Source organism: Ambystoma mexicanum, chromosome 11 (assembly GCF_040938575.1).
Source record: "Ambystoma mexicanum isolate Mex_15411 chromosome 11, UKY_AmexF1_1, whole genome shotgun sequence".
In the NCBI taxonomy this organism is placed as follows: Eukaryota; Metazoa; Chordata; class Amphibia; order Caudata; family Ambystomatidae; genus Ambystoma; species Ambystoma mexicanum.
The window spans coordinates 564,878,920-564,898,830 of NC_090934.1; the positions used below are offsets into that span (position 1 = coordinate 564,878,920).

Here is a 19,911-nt window from a genome sequence, read left to right on the forward strand (position 1 = left end):
CAGTTGGCGCATGAAGTTCCCCTTGCTGGTCACCTTGGTATGAAGAGGACCAAGCAAAGGTTATCCATGCACTTCTACTAGCCCAAGATGGGGGTGCAAGTAGAAAGTCACTGCAGGAGTTGTGCCTCCTGCCAGTTGTCTGGTAAGGTTGGCGCGACAATCCAAGCTCCGTTGGTACCGCTCCCAGTTGTGGGGGTACCATTTGAAAGGGTAGGGATCGACATCGTTGGTCCCCTTGACCCGCAAATATCCTCGGGCAATAGGTTTATCCTGGTGCTGGTCGACCATGCAACCAGGTATCCTGAGGCCATCCCATTGAAAACTGTAACTGCCAAGTCAGTTGCAAAAGCTTTACTCGGCATATTTACTAGGGTTGGCTTCCCTAAAGAAGTTGTGTCAGATCGTGGCAGCAACTTTATGTCGAAGTATATGCAGGCTATGTGGAAAGAATGTGGGGTCACCTACAAGTTCTCTTCTGCATACCACCCCCAGACCAATGGTCTGGTGGAACGTTTCAACAGAACGTTAAAGAGCATGATTGGGGCTCTGGAAGAGCCCCAGAGAAGAAAATGGGATCTTCTTTTACCATGCCTACTGTTTGCCTACCGAGAGGTACCACAGGAGGGTGTTGGCTTCAGCCCCTTCGAACTTCTGTTCGGTCATCCCGTACGGGGACCCTTAGCCATCGTCAAAGAGGGATGGGAGATGCCCACTCCCCCTGTTACTACCAATGTAGTTGACTATGTGCTAGGGCTCAGAAAACGGATGGTACTCCTGATGGGCTTGGCTAGTGAAAAGTTGAAGGCAGGACAAGCGCTGGTGAAACACTGGTACGACCAGAAAGCTTCCTTAATTCACTTTACCCCTGGTCAGCAAGTCCTGATCATGAACCCTATAAGGCCTCGCGCTTTACAGGACAAATGGTCAGGCCCTTACACAGTGGTGGAGCCCCTGGGTGAGGTGAACTATTTAGTGGACCTTGGAAGGCCTGGACAGGCTCCAAAAGTGTTCCACGTAAATAGGCTGAAGGCTTTCGTCCCAAGAGTCGAAATCGCAGCACTGCTACTGGCGTCAGACGTTGAGGAAGAGGAGTCAGAACCTCTTCCCGACCTGTTCCAAAGCGGTCCTTCAGATAGCTCCGTTGAGGGTGTCCGAGTGGCCCCTCACCTGACTTCTGATCAGCAGGCTGAGGTGAAAAGTTTGCTTAGGCAGTTTTCCCCCCTGTTTTCACAGTCGCCTGGTTTGACACCTTGGTGCAAACATAACATTGACACAGGAGACAGTGTGCCTACCAAAAGTAGGGGATACAGGATGTCGGATAAAGTACGGTCTTATATTAAGACCGAGGTCAACAAGATGTTAGACCTTGGGGTGATTGAACCCTCTAGTAGTCCTTGGTCCAGTCCTGTGGTATTGGTTCCAAAGGCAGGCACTTCCGAATTGAGGTTCTGCGTGGATTACAGGGCTCTGAATGCTGTCACCAAGACAGACGCTCACCCCTTGCCTCGAACTGACGAGCTGGTGGATACCTTGGGTGCCTCCAAGTACCTCAGCACGTTTGACCTGACTGCGGGCTATTGGCAAATAGCTTTAGCAGAACATGCCAAGGAGAAGACAGCCTTTTCAACTCCCGACGGGCTTTACCAATTCCGGGTAATGCCGTTCGGATTGAAGAATGCACCTGCCACTTTCCAGAGGCTTGTGAATCATGTGTTGAATGGGTTGGACGAATTCTGTCTTGCATATCTAGACGATATAGCAGTTTTCAGTGCCACCTGGGAAGACCATGTGAAACACCTCGGGATTGTGCTCCAGGCTCTTCAGAAAGCCCACTTGACCATAAAGGCGAGTAAATGCCAGATTGGACAAGGCTCAGTGGTTTACCTTGGGCATGAAGTAGGTGGAGGAAGGATACAGCCTCTCCCCAGTAAAGTACAAGCAGTACAAGACTGGCCTACCCCCACTACACAAACCCAAGTGAGAGCCTTCTTAGGACTCACGGGTTATTACCGCAATTTTATGGCAGACTATGGCACCATAGCTGCTCCTCTGACTGCCCTCACAACTCCGAAGAAACCCAAGAAGGTAACTTGGACCGACGAGTGTGAGAAGGCCTTCAATGGCTTAAAAGACTCCTTGTGCCAGGCCCCTGTGCTCAGGGCCCCTGATTATCAAAGACCTTTTATCGTGCAGACGGATGCCTCTGACACTGGGATAGGAGCTGTACTATCACAAGTAGATGAGAAGGGTAAGGAACACCCTATCGGTTTTATTAGTCGCCAGCTTAAGGACAGAGAGCTCAGATGGTCCACGGTAGAGAAAGAATGTTTCTCTGTTGTGTGGGCCCTAAGGAAGCTGCGGCCCTACCTCTATGGGACCCACTTCACTGTGCAGACTGACCATAAGCCGTTAAAGTGGCTAATGAACATGAAGGGGGAGAATACAAAGTTGCTTAGGTGGTCCATAAGTCTACAAGGCTTCGACTTCACTATTGAGCATAGGCCAGGTGTCCAACATAGCAATGCTGATGGGTTGTCCAGAATGTTTTACCGACCTGAACAAGAGACTCATCCAGGGGTGGATTAGTTCCCCCTGTCCATAGTCTGGGAGGGGCGAGTGTTAGGAAAGATTTCGTTATTGTAGGGAACTTTCCTTCCATGTGGCAACCCCTAAACTTTTTGCTATTGTTTTCAACCTGTTTTCTTGACTTTGCCAGAGAAGTGCAGCCTTCTGCCGTACTCCTCTGGGCTTTCGCTCCTTTCTTACGGGGAAACTGACATGCCCTTAAGACAGTCAGTACCGGGGAACGCTGTTTCCCGTAGTTTCTTTTATCGTGTCGCCATTTTTAGTGCAACACGACACAAGAGGGCACTGTAAGCTAAGTTACAGCTCTCTTGGGTCTCTAGCCTTCTACAGACCCTAGACACTCTTGTAGGATGGTTTTTGGATCGGTGCAAGTCATTCAGGGACTGGGCTGGTGGCAGCGATCATTTGGTTTATTTTGAGCTCCTTTTGCCGTTCTGAGCACCTTTTTGCCGCGAACCCAAAAGGGTGGCCCGGCTACCCAAAATGGCCGGACCACGAGGCTCCTTTGTCTCGTCCACTGTCCGTCTTGCTCCCTTTACCTTCCCCCGGGTCAGGCGACCCGGGGCCTTCCTTATTTGGGCATGTAGTTTCCCGCGAAACACGGTTGCTTTCGCGGGCTTCTACATGTCGTTTGAGTGCCCCCAGGATGTGGGCTGGGCTGTCTGGTCCCAATACACATCCTGGGTGCCAGAGAGTCTAGGGTGGTGTGAATGCCTGGGACCACTGTGGTCCGTGATTGGTCCACGTATGGTATGTGTGTTGATGAGCGGATCTCCCATTGGCTCCCCTCCGTTTTGGCGCGAAGGGAACCGTGGATAAGAGGGAGCTGGAAACACCACTACCATGTCGATCTCCTGAGTTCTTACGAACCCAGGGATACAGGAGCCAAGTATCCTGCGAACACGAGGCTGGACCAAGGAATCACTGGTGACCCCCTGAAGAACTTCTGCTCCTCATTGCTGTCGTCCGGTGAAGCCCTTTCCACCTAAGATCGAACAAGAAGGCCTGTACTGGCGCTTCGACCTATTGGAATAGCAGGACCAGCTATTCCCGGCACCTTCATCAACTCCTGCCGTAAGCCTTCGGAAGTGTCTCTGGGCCATCCAGTTGACTGACCAGCTTACTAAGGATTCCTGCTCTGTAATCGCCGACAGGTTGGGTGGTATTCTGAGTCCGGGGCACGCTCACACGCTTCGTTTGCTTAGCAACCCTAAGCTAGAGGTGAACGGTGCTCGTTTGGCTTGAATACACCCGGCCGTTCCGTTGCCCTGCCGTGGCGACAAAACTGTGCAGGATTCTTCGATCGGGACGTCTTTTTACTCTGCACGACGACGAGACGTTCCCTGCTCTTCAGAACCTGCCAGAAGCTGCATCTATCGAGGAGAAGCTCGGGCCTGCTTGCTTCGGGGACCGGTGAGTAGATTAGCTAGGATCTGGTCGCCCTCCTGCAGTGCCCCTTGCTTTTCCCCGCTGTAAATACAGCTCGCCTTGTCCGTACTCGCGCCCTACTTCTGCCTCACAGTGGAGGCTGCGCTAGAGTCGCGGACCGTGTTCTCCTTCATTAGGGCACCCTACAGAGCTGTCCAACGTCCTCCGAAGAGCTTCACCTTCTGCCCATTGGCACCGGCGTGTGCAGGTACTTTTGAGCGCTAGGCTCCACTCTTCGTAGGGATTGGACTACCATCTAGTTAGGGGCCTCAGAAGGCGGACATATCACACGCATTGGTTCGCACTGCCTGTTTTCCTTCCCCTGCAGGTGGATAACATATTTCGTGCTGCTAATGCTGTGAAACTGTGTATTCTGTATATATATTGGGTGGATAGTGTATGTGTTGGTTTAATATCGTTGTATATTGCTGCTTTTACTGTGGTTATTAGTTTCAAGGCCTTATAATAAATGTGTATCTATTTTTGATATAAACAACTGTTTGGAGTAGTTTGTAAGCGCTCTTGCTTTGTGTGCTCATTGCGAGCTTTCAGTCACCCTCACCCCTCTTGAGACCTAGTCTTGACCGCCGCGATCGCTACCTTGATTGGTCTGGCTTGTCCAGAGGTTACCCTGTTCCAAGTAATTAGGTTGGCCTTCTGAACTTCTGCGCCACCAGGACAGAGTTCAGAAATCCGTCTTAACACCCGCCGGCCATTTTGTATCTTCTTCTCCCTCCGACTCACGCCATCCAGTAGTGGGTAGAACTTTGCTTCTGCTTATCCCGAAAGTACAAAAAGTTCAGAAGGCGCGCCCAGCACCTTCATAAGCGTCCATGCATTTTTTCAGCAGCCGCTGGCATCTTCAACTGCACTAATTTCGCAGGATCATGAACAGATCACAGGAGCTCCCCAAGAGCGTGTCTCTCTACATGGCCCTCGTAGCCACGCCCCCTCACGTAGGTGAGTTAATCTTACATTTCTAAGGGCCAAAATGATGGCGCTGCACTATTCAAGACCACTTCACATTACATTGCATTAGAAAAGCCGCAATTTAGGAAAATGAGGGAGCTGAGGCACGGAGGGGCAAAAACTATTCGACCAATATTGCATAATGGGCGCACTCGTAGTGACTACCTGGGTAAATATACTTGGAAAGGTGGTTTGTATAGTACTCTAGGATTATATCTTCATCAGTTGTGAAGTGGCTGCTCTGATAAATGGCATGACCATGTGCGATAATGTGTGGAGTGATCATGAAGCACTGATTATGAACTTTGGCGCACAAGAATATATTCCTATGGTAGTGGACATGGGTAATTTGATAGTGAACCATTCAGCAACCCGAATAATCTGGTCCGAAAAGAACATTCTGAGTGCTGGGCAGGCTGCCACATATCTGAACGATAGTAGTTTGCAACCATTTGAGACGAGGCCTGTAGAGGAAACTGAGAGGTGGATTTCCTCCTTCTTTTGTGTCCATGCAACATCCAAAGCCAGTCAGATATTAAGAGAATTTGGAACTGTAGGGACATATGATAAAACGATCAGAGATGCCAAACGGAAAGTACGAAAATCTCATACAAATTTCCATGTGGCCTCGAGAAAATTAAAACAGAAGTATCGGGCCTGGTTAAAAGGTTTGAAAGGTGTGAAGAGAAATTAATTATGGCAACTTACAGTTAAGATACTCTGAACACCTGCAATATAAGGGCTCTTTTGGATGAAGCCAAGGGTAGCAGAAAGAATCCTCTGGTTAACCCCATTAGTGCATCCGATTGGACCATGTTTATTGGGAAACGTAATGCTCCGAAAAGTCGTGAGATGGCGAGTGAGAGGAACATTAAGCCTAATAGTCCACCCTCTGAGGTAACTGTCGAAGATCTGCAAACTAAAATAATCTGCCTAAAGTCATCTAGGGCACCTGGTCCGAATGGACTTGCTAATGTGTACTCAAAAAGAACCCTCATTTCTATTTCTGAGCCTGTTTGCTAAAAATACTATTTGATAAGGTATTAGCGAGTGGACAAATCCCTAGTTCTTGGCAGATGGCTATTCTTGTACCGGTCTTTAAAAAAGGAATTAAAACTGATCAGAGTAATTACAGATTACTCTCTATGTTAGACTGTACAGGAAAACTATTTACTTTATTACTCCTATGGGAATTGCCAAATTTAGTCGACAGAAAAGGGATTCTAGACAGATTCCAGAGTAGCTTCAGAGCGGGATATTCCACTTCCCATAATATACTAGTTATGGACATTCTTAGTAGCAGAGCTCTACGACCTAATAATCCACCTCTATATGCCCTTTATATTGATCTTAAAGCGGCATTTGATATGGCGTGCAGAGAGCGGCTCTGGCGGAAGCTCCAGGTAATGGGTTGCCCTGCGGGCATATTATATTACCTAAAGCTCCTCCATAGTAACACCACAGTCTGTCTTAATTTGACAATCAAGGTATAATGACTATGCCCATTAAGCAAAATAGGGGAGTAAAACAGGGATGCGTTACTGCACCCCTACTTTATAACCCGTTTGTGTCTGACATCCCACAATCTATTTCAGCTGTTCCACAACAGTCCTCCAAAAATTGGTTCGACCCATTGCCCGATATTAGCCTACGCGGATGACCTAGTCATACTAGATCATACAGTGGTCTACAGAAATCTGCTGATGCTCTTTGGCTATGTGCTGATAAGAACGGATTGGTCATTAATCATGATAAAACTCTCCCGATGGTCTATTCTGGTAAAAAGAATAACCCGTCCATGTATGTATGTTAAAGCCCTCGAGATATTTTACACACCATCCGATAAATATCTGGGGCTGGAGCTTGACGTGAAAGGGGATTACCTTCTTGTATACAGTCACACATGGGGAAAAGCAGCACAGCTAACTGCACTGATATACCAATTTACTCGTAAACAGAGTGGGTACTCTTTATGGGGTGCACAGCAATTGTACATACAATGTGTGATTCCTGCTGTAACCTATGGACTGGAAGCCCTCAAGTATTGATTTGAAGTGGCTCCAAACGATTGAAGCAAAGTTCTGGAGAAAGTTATTGGGTCTTCCACAGTGTGTCCATATTGCCATTCTAAGGCTAGAGTTGAGTCTCCTCTCATTAGTCATTGGTCTTAAAAAAGAGGGCTAAATTGTATATAAAAACTCTTAACACCCCAGTCAATCTACTCCTGGATAGTATGGGAGAAGATATTCGAAAAGAAAGAGGGAACTCCCTGTTCAAGAAAAGCATGGACACATTGTTTAAAGACATTGGCTGGACCCCTAAATGGGGTGATGAGTTTGTTAATATGAAATATACCTTGGGAAAAAGTGTAGACCACTGGGATTGGCATGGAAATTTTGTCCATCGTGATAGTCTGAAAAATTATAAATTTGTTCTGAACGTGCTTTACCACGCTCAAGAGGCCACACAAATATCTGAATCTGTGTCCATCAACCAATCTCAGGAGATTTATACTATTGCTCAGAATCGATCACCTACCAGTATTGGCTACAATTGGTCCTGAGCGTCAGATCCATAAGGGCGAACGTTCATGCAGAATATGCAGGAATAGAAAGGTCAGTGAAACTTCAAAGCACATACTAACCGAATGCCCAAGGATGGCTAATATTTGCATAAACTACTATGGTAGATTTGTGCACTGCTTAGAGTCTATCAAAGAATTGTCCTTTTGGTATCAGTGCATTAACACGTAAAACACGAGTCTGCACATTACTTTATATAGGGTTTGGTTAACAGCAGAAAATATTATGGGACACGGATGAAATGGCCTTGCAGTGGTCGAATTATGAAAGTGGAAATCTCCTAATAGGCCTTAAACCCAGACAGGGGAGGTTATACATCACTAGGGAAATGCAATCTGAGTAATTTAACCAAGTAAGACTAATTTGTCCAAATTAATCTTTCAATCCATCAATTAAGGACATTATGAAGGAGTCAAAATAAAGGAACACTATGAAGGGTTAACCATTTAGTGATTTAACCAAGAGTATGCTGGGTCATTTGAATTGAGCGGCTGTTAAGGATAATCATCATTAGTTGTTAAATTTGGAATATATGTATGAATGTCAGTAGACTATATGAATGTTAATTAACTGTATGTAAATCTGATTATTTCATTTTATTCAAGTTTTAGTTTGGTTTTAGATTCTTTTGTATTGAGATTTAATCATGTGAAAAGTTTTCGTTGTAAAAACTGTATCACATTAAATTAAATATTGCACAATGTTAGCTAATGGGGGAACTGAAAGTAGAACTATTATATCATTGTTCCATTTGACACATTAACTGCAAGACCATTTCTGCTGGTGGTCAACTGGATGCGTTTTTATATCAGCAATAGGATGTCTGTTTTACCAGGCAGCCTGTTAGTTTATATTTGGACATTTGGCACACATGAGTGTTCCATTCCATCTTTTGCATTATGTTTGTTAAAGATCTGCAATTACTTTAATTTGAAGGTTGGGAATATAGAACTGTTGCAGATATTTGTTTTTCTACGCCAATCCAATTTAGCATATGTTTCTGAAGATACTATATTTGATTGTTTGTTTTGCTCCTTTCTGCAGGCAATGGAAACATCTGTGTTGGTTGGAAATGTAAATATCCCTGACCAAGTGAAGCAACTGCTGGCAGAAAAGAGCCAACTTCAAAATGAAATGCAGCGTTGCTTGCAGGAGATGCACCAGAGAGAGCAGAAGAGGAATGTTGGGGTAAGAAATCATTAAATATCATCAAGAAGCATTAAATGTGCCGAGAAAGGGGCTTTTGCAGATATGTTCCTGTTTTCAAATTGTTGGCTCTCCTTCAACAAGCTGAAAGAATTGGACATGACTATGCCAATCAATTTGATGGTTGTTCACAAGGTTATCTTTCCATATGCATTTATTCTATTATGTCAACCCCCCCCACTCCCTCTCCCCTGGACTTCTCATGTGTGCATCATTCTCTGTGGCCTCCCTTCTTGTTTGTTTGTCTGCTGAGGAGCTTCACACCTCACATTCTTTTCACTAAAGGTAGCTTTGGTGTTGTACTCTCTTCCTATTTCTTCTTCAATTCATCACGCAATCCATCCTTGCTTCTCTGTTCCCTAACGGTTTACATGATAATGGAAAGGGAAGTGGCTTATACGAGATTTTAAAAAGCATTAATGGCATGTAGAAAATAGCTGACATTTAATGTGAAAATGCTAGAAAAGTGATGCAGGTGCTGTTGTATTAACCAACTGATGCCACATGATATTATGTATATGCTTACAACTCCAAAGATGATTTCCACATTCAATACCTATCACTACATCATACGATATGCACCACTTTTTCATCTCATACTTTGCATAGTGCACACTTAAGTATGTTAGTTTATGTGTGAACTGTTAAAAAAAAAATCATGAATGCAGGATTTAAATAGCTTCATTCCTTTACAAGACTGAGGTTTATCCAGAAGCATGATTGTTTGGATTACATAAAACTAGATATATGAAGAACCGTAATCTATTGATCATAGAACTAGGACTATGAAGAACAATCATCTATTAAAGAAAGAAGGCCACAGAATGTAATTCCTGATACTTCTCAGGGTATTGGATCTCTAGAGTTACCATTACCTGACAGATTGTAGAAGTAGAGGCCAAAACACAGAAATACAGTAGCAGTGGTTATGCTCGGATCTTGCTTTTGGAAATCTTTGTGTGCTTACCTCTCTCTTCTCAGCCACTGATAAACTCTCTATCAGAGTCTGTTCCCTGGCTCATGGTCTTGATCAGTTGCATATCCCCTCTCCTCCTTTCTCATACCAGCAGTACTGTTTGTTTGCAAGGTGCAGCGGAGCTGCTTCACTCAGCATTATGATTTGCAAATTGTTTCTTAGCTGATGGCATCTCTGTGTTCAGCGTAAGTGGTTCTGCCTTGGTTCTCTGACTTTGATGCAGTGCTCTGTGGACCTCTGACTGCTACATTCCTAGTTATTGCCTTGTGGCTCTCAATTCACCCTCCAAAACCTTCCTTATTCCTTGTCCGACACCATTCGTCACATATAATGATAAATGCAAATAAATGTAACCAAATAAAAATGAAACCTTACATCCTTGTCCCTGTTTGCTTCTTTTCGTTCTGTGCTGAATGGTCAGTTTCTGCCAGTTGTGACCTAACCTAATTATCGAAATATTTCTAATGAATTCTGACCTCCCACAGATTCCTCATCTTAGACGATATTCTCTCCAGCACCAGCTGTCTTTGGAAACGTTTTCAACCATCAAGAGCTCAGTGCAGTTCTGTGAATTGGCTCCTGACAGTGTTTTGCATCCATATGTAACTCTGGGACCGGTAACTGTGAAGTCGCTGCATCCATGACCTCAGTTCCTTTTTTCCACAATCTCAGTACACTTATGGAAAATCATCTAACTATTTCTCGATCGCTGCCTCTTGCCTAACCCTCCCATCTGAAGGCCTTGGGTTTTAAGCCCTGCTCTGACTAAGATAGACAAATGTCCATGTCGGATCACAAGGCGTGCCTCTTCTGCCTTTGGGAGGACCACAACACAGAAGGCTGTGGCTCCTTTCAGTCTTTGCATTCTAAGGCCCTGAATGAGCACGCCACAAAACTGTTTATGTAATTCTACAGAGGTGTAAAGAGAACGCCTTCAGAGTTCACTGGGTTGAAGAAGGTCATAGTTGAAGAATCCATGAAGGATCGTTCTAACATGAGTAAGGACAACCGGAATATGCAGCAGCAGGTATCACTCTTCCATGTCCTCCAGGAAGCAGGGTCAGCACTCATCCCAGGTCTTCCTCATAAGAATTGCCACCTTTGCTGAAGGGTACCTTTGCCACAAAGTCCAGTGCTTCTGGCAGTAGATGCTTGACATCTTTGCCAAGGCAACAGTGACTTCGGCCCTGGCGCCAGTGGCAGCTACAGGGCATAGTGTGCTTGATGAAGCCAGCAGAATCACTTCATTGCAGTGCAGCTGCACGCTGGCTAGCTTAGTTCGGGCTCTGCCAGTGGTGTAGACATCTCCAGAGCTGGGTATTTCTAATGGTTGTGTCCTCCCCCGTATTCTTCATCTTTAATATATCCAATATCCTCCTAGCACCTTTGGAAACTTTTCACAGCAGAGGGCGCCATGCGTCAACTACCAAAAGTCCCTCAGCGATTTCCATCCCCCTCTTACTTTGATGTTGCAGGGTTCGAAATGGAGGGGCGATGGGAGCTATTTAGCTCCTGCTTCTAGCCTAGAAGAGCCTGGTTAGCTTTTCACCAACAGCTACCAGAAGCTACTTTTGGCTCCCCATTAAACTGATACCAAACAAACACAAGTATGTGAAGTTAACTCTGTGGATGAGGGACAATCTGTACATAAACTGTATGACACTTCTGTATGACATAAAGCATAAGGGGTCTTAATAAATAAGGAACATGTTAAGTTTGCATCTTATGTTGTAATTAGATTTGCGGAACGCTATGCACTAGCTCATGTTTCCTCAGTGGCAGCTCCTGCTCACTGGTTAATGCCGGGTACCCTTGAGCTGCTTTTAGCTCCTGCTTATCTGATCTAAATTTCGACCCCTGCGTCGACACTGGTATAAATAGCATGCACTGTCTGTTGCTTCAGTTCTGTTTTTCCAAATGCACAGCATGCTTCTAGCAGGTCAGGATTGGCTCTGTGATTTTTCAACTATGTTTTTGGCCTAATCTTTGAAAAATGTCTACTCCGAAGACCGGGTTTAAAAGGTATACCGACTGCCGATCGAAGATGTCTATCACCGATCTGCATCGTACATGCTTTTGGTGTCTTGGAACCAGCCAAAAGGCTGATGATTGCAGCTCATGCCAATCAATTTACCCTTAAGGCCTTGAAGGGCATGCTCGCCCTGGCTAGGCCCCCATCTAAATCTTCTTTTACTACACCATCCAAGAGGAGGTCATCTGACGAGAGAAGCGTGAGGGATAGTTCACCTCAGCAGTAGAAGAAGCACTTGAAGCATTCAAAGCGCTCTCGGTCGAGAAGTGTTTCTTGGCACTCGTCATTGTCGGCCTCCCATAAGAAGTTGAAGAAAAGGTGTAATCAATCTCGCTCATTTTTTTCAGACTCCTCACCCGATATAAAATGGGTACGTTTCCCTGGTAAGTCAGCAACAAAAGCTGAATAGGTGGATTTTCACCTCCCAATGATATTGTTTGAAAAGGTGGCTTCTCCCACCCCTTCAAAAGAACCGAAGAAGGCTTTGTACCCCATTGCACCTTGTAAGGCCGACAGGTAGTCTATTGGAGCTGCTGCTTGTGCGCATTTGAGCCTGGGTAAGAAATTAGCTAAGCTTCCCTGAGAAGCATCTAGAGTCTCGAAGGTTCGATATGTATCAAATCCTAAGTCTCTACCCTCCACTCCCTCAAAAGAGATCACTTCGGGTCCCTTGACACTGAAATCCTCGAAGTCAAAACCATCAACGTCTTCAAAGGATCTGTCAGAGTTATAAACATCTAGCCTAGAAGAACTTTTTAAGTCCATGAGCTCGATTTTTGAGGAGGGTGAGGAGTATGATGATACTCCTCCATTTGGTCTGGCATTTGGAACCCCTAATGTGCCTGAAGAGTTGGTATCTGAGAAGTCCAGGTTACAGAAATTTGTTGACTCATTGAAGGATGCTAGTGGGCTAGATACCTCGCTGGAGGTTGATTTTGCCACTGCAGATCCATCTACATGTGTAGGTCTGTCATAGGTAAAGTGACAGAATACCTGGGCTGGGGAAGACCTGTCGCTGCTTTTAAGCCGGATGATCTCACTGACATCCTCAATAAAGGTCCTCCAAAGGATCCTGTCCTACCATTCCATTCAGCGATGAAGTGCAGAGCACTGGAAAACTAGAAGAGACCAGACACTACTACGGCTGCCAATAAGGACTTCGCAAAAGAAATACAGGCCTTCTGCTGTGGATCCCGAATTTCTGTCAAATCCTCCTCCAGAAAGTCTGGTGCCTCAGGCAGCCACATCCACCTCACGAGCAGCTGCCTACCTTACAATCCCTCCCAACAGGGACGACAAGAGGTTTGATGCCCTAGGAAAAAGGCTGTTCTCGGCAAGCAGCATGGCTTTGAAGTCCATTAATGCAACGTGTGCCTTAGCTAAGTACACTTTTACTTTGTGAGAGGTGGCAATGGCCGCAGAGCACATTCCCGAAGGTGAGGAAAGGGAAGGTTTCCTTAATATCATCAAGGATGGCAAAGATGCTTCGTGTCAGTCTTTACAGTCTTGCTTGGACTCGGATGATAGTGTCAGTCGGGCGATGGCAGCAAGTCCTGTTGCATAAAGGTTTACTTGGCTGTGCAGATAAGAATTTGCTCCAGACCTCCATGCAAGACTTTTTAATTTGCCCTTTGATGGCTCCCAACTATTTGACTCCAAGGCTGATGAGAGTTTAGAGAAGCTACAGGCCTCCAAGGCGTTGGAAAAATCGCTGCTCATATCAGAGGACCCTTGCCAAGGTAGTGGAAACTATGGATTTGTCTGCCCCAACTACGCTGAGTCTGGTATGACATATCAGACAAGTTGGACCTGGGTGCTACATGAGAAACTCTTTCGCTGTCCAACCAAGCGGTGGCTGCACCTTTTTAGGCAGCTTGGGAGAAGCTTGTGTCCCTGCTGTAGACGCCAAGAAGCATTGTCTGTCTCCCTTGGATCAAGGAGTTGTCTTTTCGGATCCATGTGATTTTACCAAATTAAATAACAGAATGAATTAATAACAAAAGTTTTACAACAAAAACATATTGAATTGTAATTTTAAATGGTGGCTCCCTGAACCCGTGTTTCCCTACGCTTTTACACCCACCGTTTTAATACCTTAACCCACCCCATATATATATTTTAAAATGATGTATTAAATTATGTATTAAAGATTATTTATTTAATATATGTATCAAAGATTCGTTATTAAATGCATTCTCTGTTTTCTATTCGTTAATATCACTGGATACCGTCTTTTCTCACTCCTTGCCAGAGAGCTTGGTGTTTCACTCCACCATAGCAGATCTGAAGACCATAAAGGGAACCATTGAAGGCTTTTAACAGCATGGCTGTTGGGCTTTATGAAATGTGTATTCTATGACAGCCAACTGGGGCATTTACGAAAACACACCTTTTCGCATTTATTAAAACAGATTTCCCTGCTGATGGGCATTGCGTTGGTAACTAAAAGCTATTTGTGCTAAGTGAAGTGTTATGTAGTCTCACTGTGTGGTACTTGTAGGTATTGTGGATTCTGTGTGCAAATTGGCATTAAGTTCTAGAATATAAGCTATCTGCTTAATGACGTTTTATGGCATCTGACACTGTGTGGTCATTATGGCTCTATGGAATCTGGCAATTCCAATGTGAATTGAGATATTATGGGAACTGAGCTGTGTGTGCAATAGTTGCTGGTAAATGATATATTGTGTGGCGGAGTGACAGCAGAGTGTTTGTAGTGAGACTGAGAGAAGGAGCATACTCCTGTCGGCATCAGTTCAAGTCTGCTTTTTGTGTTTATTGAAGAGAGGAGGAGCTTCCTACACGAAAACCCTGTTCTTGAGCGGAGCGAGGCGGAGTAACGGCAGAGTGTTTGGTGTTCGGGGACTTGCCCCTTTATGTTCGGCTCACTCAACGTTAACTGCATGCTTCCGGATCCAGTTCCTTTAAAACACTGACTGTGCCTCCGAAGGTCCTGTATATCCAGGTGTCTAATTCTCCTGACTTTCTCCGTTTCTGCAACTTTCTCTTTACTTTGGTTGCACACTGGCATACCAGCATCTATAGTTTGGTGCAGTGCGTGTGTAGCTGCCGTACCCCTGAGCATCCACTAATTGAACTGAACCCCGTCTGTGCTGCACGTCTCAAATTTGCAGTGTCTGTGGTGTAGGCTTTCCCGATTTACCCTTTGAGCCGTCCTCATTTGTGGTAACTGTGGGGTAGGCTATTTTTGCATTACCCTTTGAGCTTCCCCCATCGGAGTAGTGCTTCCAGCCCCTGTGGTGGGGCGAATTGCTGATCTCTACTATCTTTGTGCAGCAAATTTCTACTCTGCTCCTGTTTTCTGAGTAGTGGTGACTGTGGGGTGGGGCTTTGTTTCTCACCCTTTGAGCTGTGTCCTATTGGAACATCGTTCTCGGCCTCGCAAACCTTTACCGCTTTTTGGGGACCGGTGCTTGGATTATTTGGATTTTGTTTTCCTCTCTTTTCTTCAACCGCACAGAAGATGCGTAAAAGAGTCAAATCTGTATTACCGCGTCTTGACATTTTAACTGCTCTCTTGGTATTTTCACCAAGGAGAGATAACATGTCTCGTGCCTTGATACTGCCTTTGCCCCTTTCTCCTGAGGAAACAACAAATGATCCCATACAAGTAATGGACAGGGAACTGGATACGGCTTCTCTAAAGACAAGAAGCAAAGACACTATTCTTCAGGATTCTGGAGAGATCTTTTCTGTCCCCATATTGGCTACTGATTCTGCCCAATCTATTTATGATGATTTTCCTAAACTCCCACAAACTACTCAGAGTCAGATCCTGGGCTTAGAATCCTCTGAGCCATTTGGTATACTACAAGGAGGTCTCAACAGCTCCCTTATAAATATCCCCTCCATTTTCTTAGAAGGTGCTCCATCTATACTGGAGCTCTCAGGCCCCCGATTATACACACAAGAAGGAGAGAGTGGCTCTGTCCTTGAGCAGGCACAACCCTGTTCTACCTCTCCTTTAAAGACCGAAGTGACCTTGATTTCTTTCGTCTGTACAAAACCTCTGCAAAGATATGAGTAGGGAATTGAAAAATCATACTGCATACCTAGAGATTAAAGCGAGCATACTACATGCGCTAGAAACAGCTATGTTAAACGATCATACTGTAAATAGGCAGTAGTATTCTGAGTTGACTGGCTCGGTCTTCCCGCCCCATATGAATAAGCTTGGGGAGATTCTAGTTTGCGATTTGAGTTCTTCGGCAGACTTGGTTTCCGATCCTCCACCTCGGAAAGCCTTGTCCGCTGATGAGTCCCCGACCAGGGCCCCTTCTCCTCAAACTAACCAATGTGAGATCTTGACTAAAAAACAAAAAAAACAGAACAAGTCTTCAAGGAAATACTTACACCAATACATTTGCAAGGACACAATGGTTAAAAGTCCCTCTGTGGACATATTAGATCAGTCTACTAACTATTCGGAGGTATTGGATAGCTCTCTGGGTGATCATAGCGCTACAGATAAGGAAACCCTGGCGTTCATGGAAGAGTTGTAGAAGGAAGGGGGTAAAGTGCACGCAAACCCCTATGAATTAGCAACTTAAGGTTTATTTGACTCAATTAAATATTAGGGACTACACAAAGGTTGCAATGCTAAGTCTGCTATTATTAAACAGAAAGTGAACAAGTCTTCAACATATTTAAATGTCCTCCTCACCCCTGTAGGGTTTCCTCCTAGAGGAAATAACCCAATTGGGGTCAATAACGAATGTCAAACTGAGGCCAATTTTACTACAGGCCAACAAAATGGGGATGGGGGGGGGGCTCAAAGACCTGATTCCCGATGTTGGCCAAGGGCAGAAGGCCGCTTTACAGGGAGATTGTGATTTGAGGGTTGGTCCCTGTCAATCATCTGCTCAGGACTTAGTAAGTATACCTCTGCCAGAGACGCCCCCTAATAATCAAAACCTAATTAAGGAAGCAATTTTCAAAATAGTGACCCAAATTCTAAAACAAGGGGTGGCCCGGAGGCAGTGCAGGAGGGTGGCAAGGTGAGCAGAAACCTGGGCCCGGAGGACAGAGGGTGGCCAGGTGCACGGTGTCAAGAGAGACCAGATCAGCAGGAGAGAGGGGGGCAAAGGCAGAAGCAAAGAGGAAGGTCTTGAGGTGCTTCCATTACCGGAGATGGTTCTCCTCAAGTTTTAGAGTGGCAGGGAGGCTGTTCCAGAGGGAGGCTCCAGTCGAAGACCGAGATCTACCCCCAGCCCGTTTCTTTGATGAACGACTGACCCTGAGGGAGTTAGAGGTAGAGGAGCGAAGAGCTTGAGAGGGGAGGTATTTGTGAATGGATAGCTGAAGGTATTTTGGACCCCGGCCCCAGAAAGCCTTGTTCAATTTTATTCAAAACGATTTTAAAATGATGTATTAAGAAATGTTTTCTATATTTTTGTAAAGGTTTATTTTTGAACCATAAACAAATACAATAAAATATTCTGTGCACATTGCTGACTCTACTTTGCCCTTCATTATGATGTTAGTGGTAAGAATAGACTGTATTTTAAGTAAAATCCTGTTTTCAGTGCCCGATTATGGACCTGGGGGCATATCCCTCATACAGTAGTTCTTGGAAATACTGCATACATTAACTACTGCCTAATCATGAGATAAAATACATCTTTTAAAAAATATGCCTATCTTTACCTCGACCAGTAAGGTAAAGGTAAAAATTAGAAAAGCACCCCAACATTTTGCACACTATTTATGTTATTACTTGTGAAGGAATCTGACAATGCAACCTTACATGTATGTAAAACATTATTTTGGGTGCTTGAAGGTGTGACAAAGTAGGCTCAAGCAGATAAAAATATTGATTTTTATAGGGTATCAATAGTGATCTGCAGGGTTTCATGCTGTACTGTAAAGTAGTGCTGGAAATCCACTTCTGTTACACCCATGGGGCAATTAAGTTGTAATAATATAGTGAGCCAAATATTTTCACATGAGCTGCAACAATAATTACCATGTCATGTAATATGGGTAGAAAATCTGCCAGTCACGTTCCGGGGGCTTTTGTGTGGTAGGGAAGGGATAATTTATTTGGAAGAGGATCCTATTTGAGTGGTTGGGGTGTTGTTTTAACAGCTGATCTTTGCACAAAGAACCTCAATGAAAGCGAACCTGATGAAGGGACAAAAGGTACCAAAGTGAGAAGGCTGATGCAGAGACCTGCTGCGTTTGCACCATTCCCACCTTCTAACAATTTTCCTTTGTTCGAGGTAATGTCCAGGCACTCGGAACTGAATCCGCATAGAAATGGTTGGGCATGAGCATAACGTAGAGTGAGAGATACGCCAGGCAGAGAAAGATATGGACAGAGAGCAAGAAGTACAGAGAAAGCATGGGCCTTATCGAGATGCGAGGGCAGAAGATATGCAAGAGATGGTGAGGAAAAGGAAGCCTGAAAGGGGTAGAAAAATATTAGAGGGGGTAATGGGATGGGCGACGTGGGGAGAGCGTGAGGGACAAGATTAGAATTGCCAATGATGGAAAGAGAAGGTAAAGCCATTAGATGTACAGGGGAAAATAGTGATGAAGAAGGGGAACAGTGCGCTGAACGTGGAGGACATTGAGGGTCAACTACGAGTTGGAGATGGAGTAGAAGGCTGAAGATTAACGCAGGAAATAGTGGCACTGTCAATGACTTAGAAATATTCCTGCTGCACCATGTGATATTGTACATTGATGATTGTCTTGGTTTTGTCAATTACCTTGTATAATATTTTTAATGTGGCAGAATGTCACAGGTTTGAGGCAGAATTTCACAAGTTTGGTGTGTTGACTTGTGCTGGATTTGCTAACTGCGCAGTATTTACTGCGATTGAGCCTTTAAAACTGAGTGCTATGTTAAACACAGCTCAGCCCTTGGTTGCTTGCCTCGGACACTGGTCAGCCACTCCCCCTGCCCAACAGAGGTCCTGGGGGCTGTGCTGGGGTCCCTGTCCCTTTCAGGAGGGAAACAGTCTATCACTCGCCAGCTCGAGCTCCAGGACGGTTGGGGGTTCTGCCCCAGCCCTTGGACGTCTGCCTCGCATGATGCGTTGGCCACACCCCATGCCCAGCGGAGGTCCCGGAGCACCCCAGAAGGGTGTCAGTCCCCTCCCTGGATGAAAAAGCTCTATCACTTCCAGGCCAGATCTCCAGGACACCGGCGGTGCTGCACTGCCCTTGGACGCTGTTAGGGAGATGTATCATTATTGTGCTTCATCCCCTCTCCTAGTGAGACCCCAGCGCTTTTTGATGGACTTCTGGACACTTTTTTCTTTTAATCCTGAATGAGTGGAGCCTTTTTCCACTCATTCGTTTTTATGGGATCTGTCTTTGGGAACTCTATTCGTTGTATTCTTCCTGTACTATGGAGTCTGTCTGCTCCATAGCTCTTAAAGGCATCTGTGTTTTCCTACTGCAGCACACAGCTTCTTATGGGCAGTGTTGCTGGGGACCCTTAGGGTCCTCCTTACTTAGCGTCTCTCCCAAAACTCTATAGTCTGAGAGATTGGCACACACCACCTTCAGTGGAGTGCCAAAGGGATACTTAGTATCCCCCTTCTCTCTGCTCTTATGACTTTTTAGTCGCGTAGACAATCACCTAGTTATGGCTGGTGGCAGTGGATGTGTTCTATGAACTATTGTGTATTTTTTATACCGCAGGCTATGTCCATAGCCTCGGTGGTGCACAATAGGGGCACCCAAGTACCAACTTGGGGCCTCCCCTCCCTTCTTTTTTCGCCATTACTAGCGTGGTTGTTCTTTGTTAGTCCTTCTACCATTCTGGGAGGGGGAGGTATGTGTGTGTGTGTGTTTTGCCTTTGGCAGGAACCAGTAGGTATCCCCGCCTAGCCTCCAGAGAGTCTAGACAGGCAGGAAGTGGGGGACGAGTCTTCCACCTCCCTGTCCTTTGTCTGCCACATGCCATAGTGGGTCTGGCTGTCCTGATTGGACAACCAAATGCCCCTTTATGTAAAATGCTGAGAGAGATTGCAGAGTGTGTGCTGGAACTGTATGAAAGGTGAGGCTTCTGGAGTGTCAAGCAAGTCGACCACAGGAAACAGAAGTAACCGAAGAAGACGACGACCAGTGATGCCTGAAGACCCTTTGCAACACTGTGA

General features: G+C 45.4%; 1 protein-coding gene across 4 annotated transcripts in view; it reads left to right on the top strand.

The window, feature by feature from the left end:
* Window positions 1–19,911, top strand: part of LOC138503575 (golgin subfamily B member 1-like) — a 1,546,163-nt gene that overhangs the window by 1,389,869 nt on the left and 136,383 nt on the right. For all 4 annotated transcript variants that reach the window (XM_069623402.1, XM_069623405.1, XM_069623404.1 and 1 more), the window contains one exon: window positions 8,610–8,753. In XM_069623402.1, the coding sequence (XP_069479503.1) occupies window positions 8,610–8,753 (144 nt within the window). The remainder of the gene's footprint in view (window positions 1–8,609; window positions 8,754–19,911) is intronic.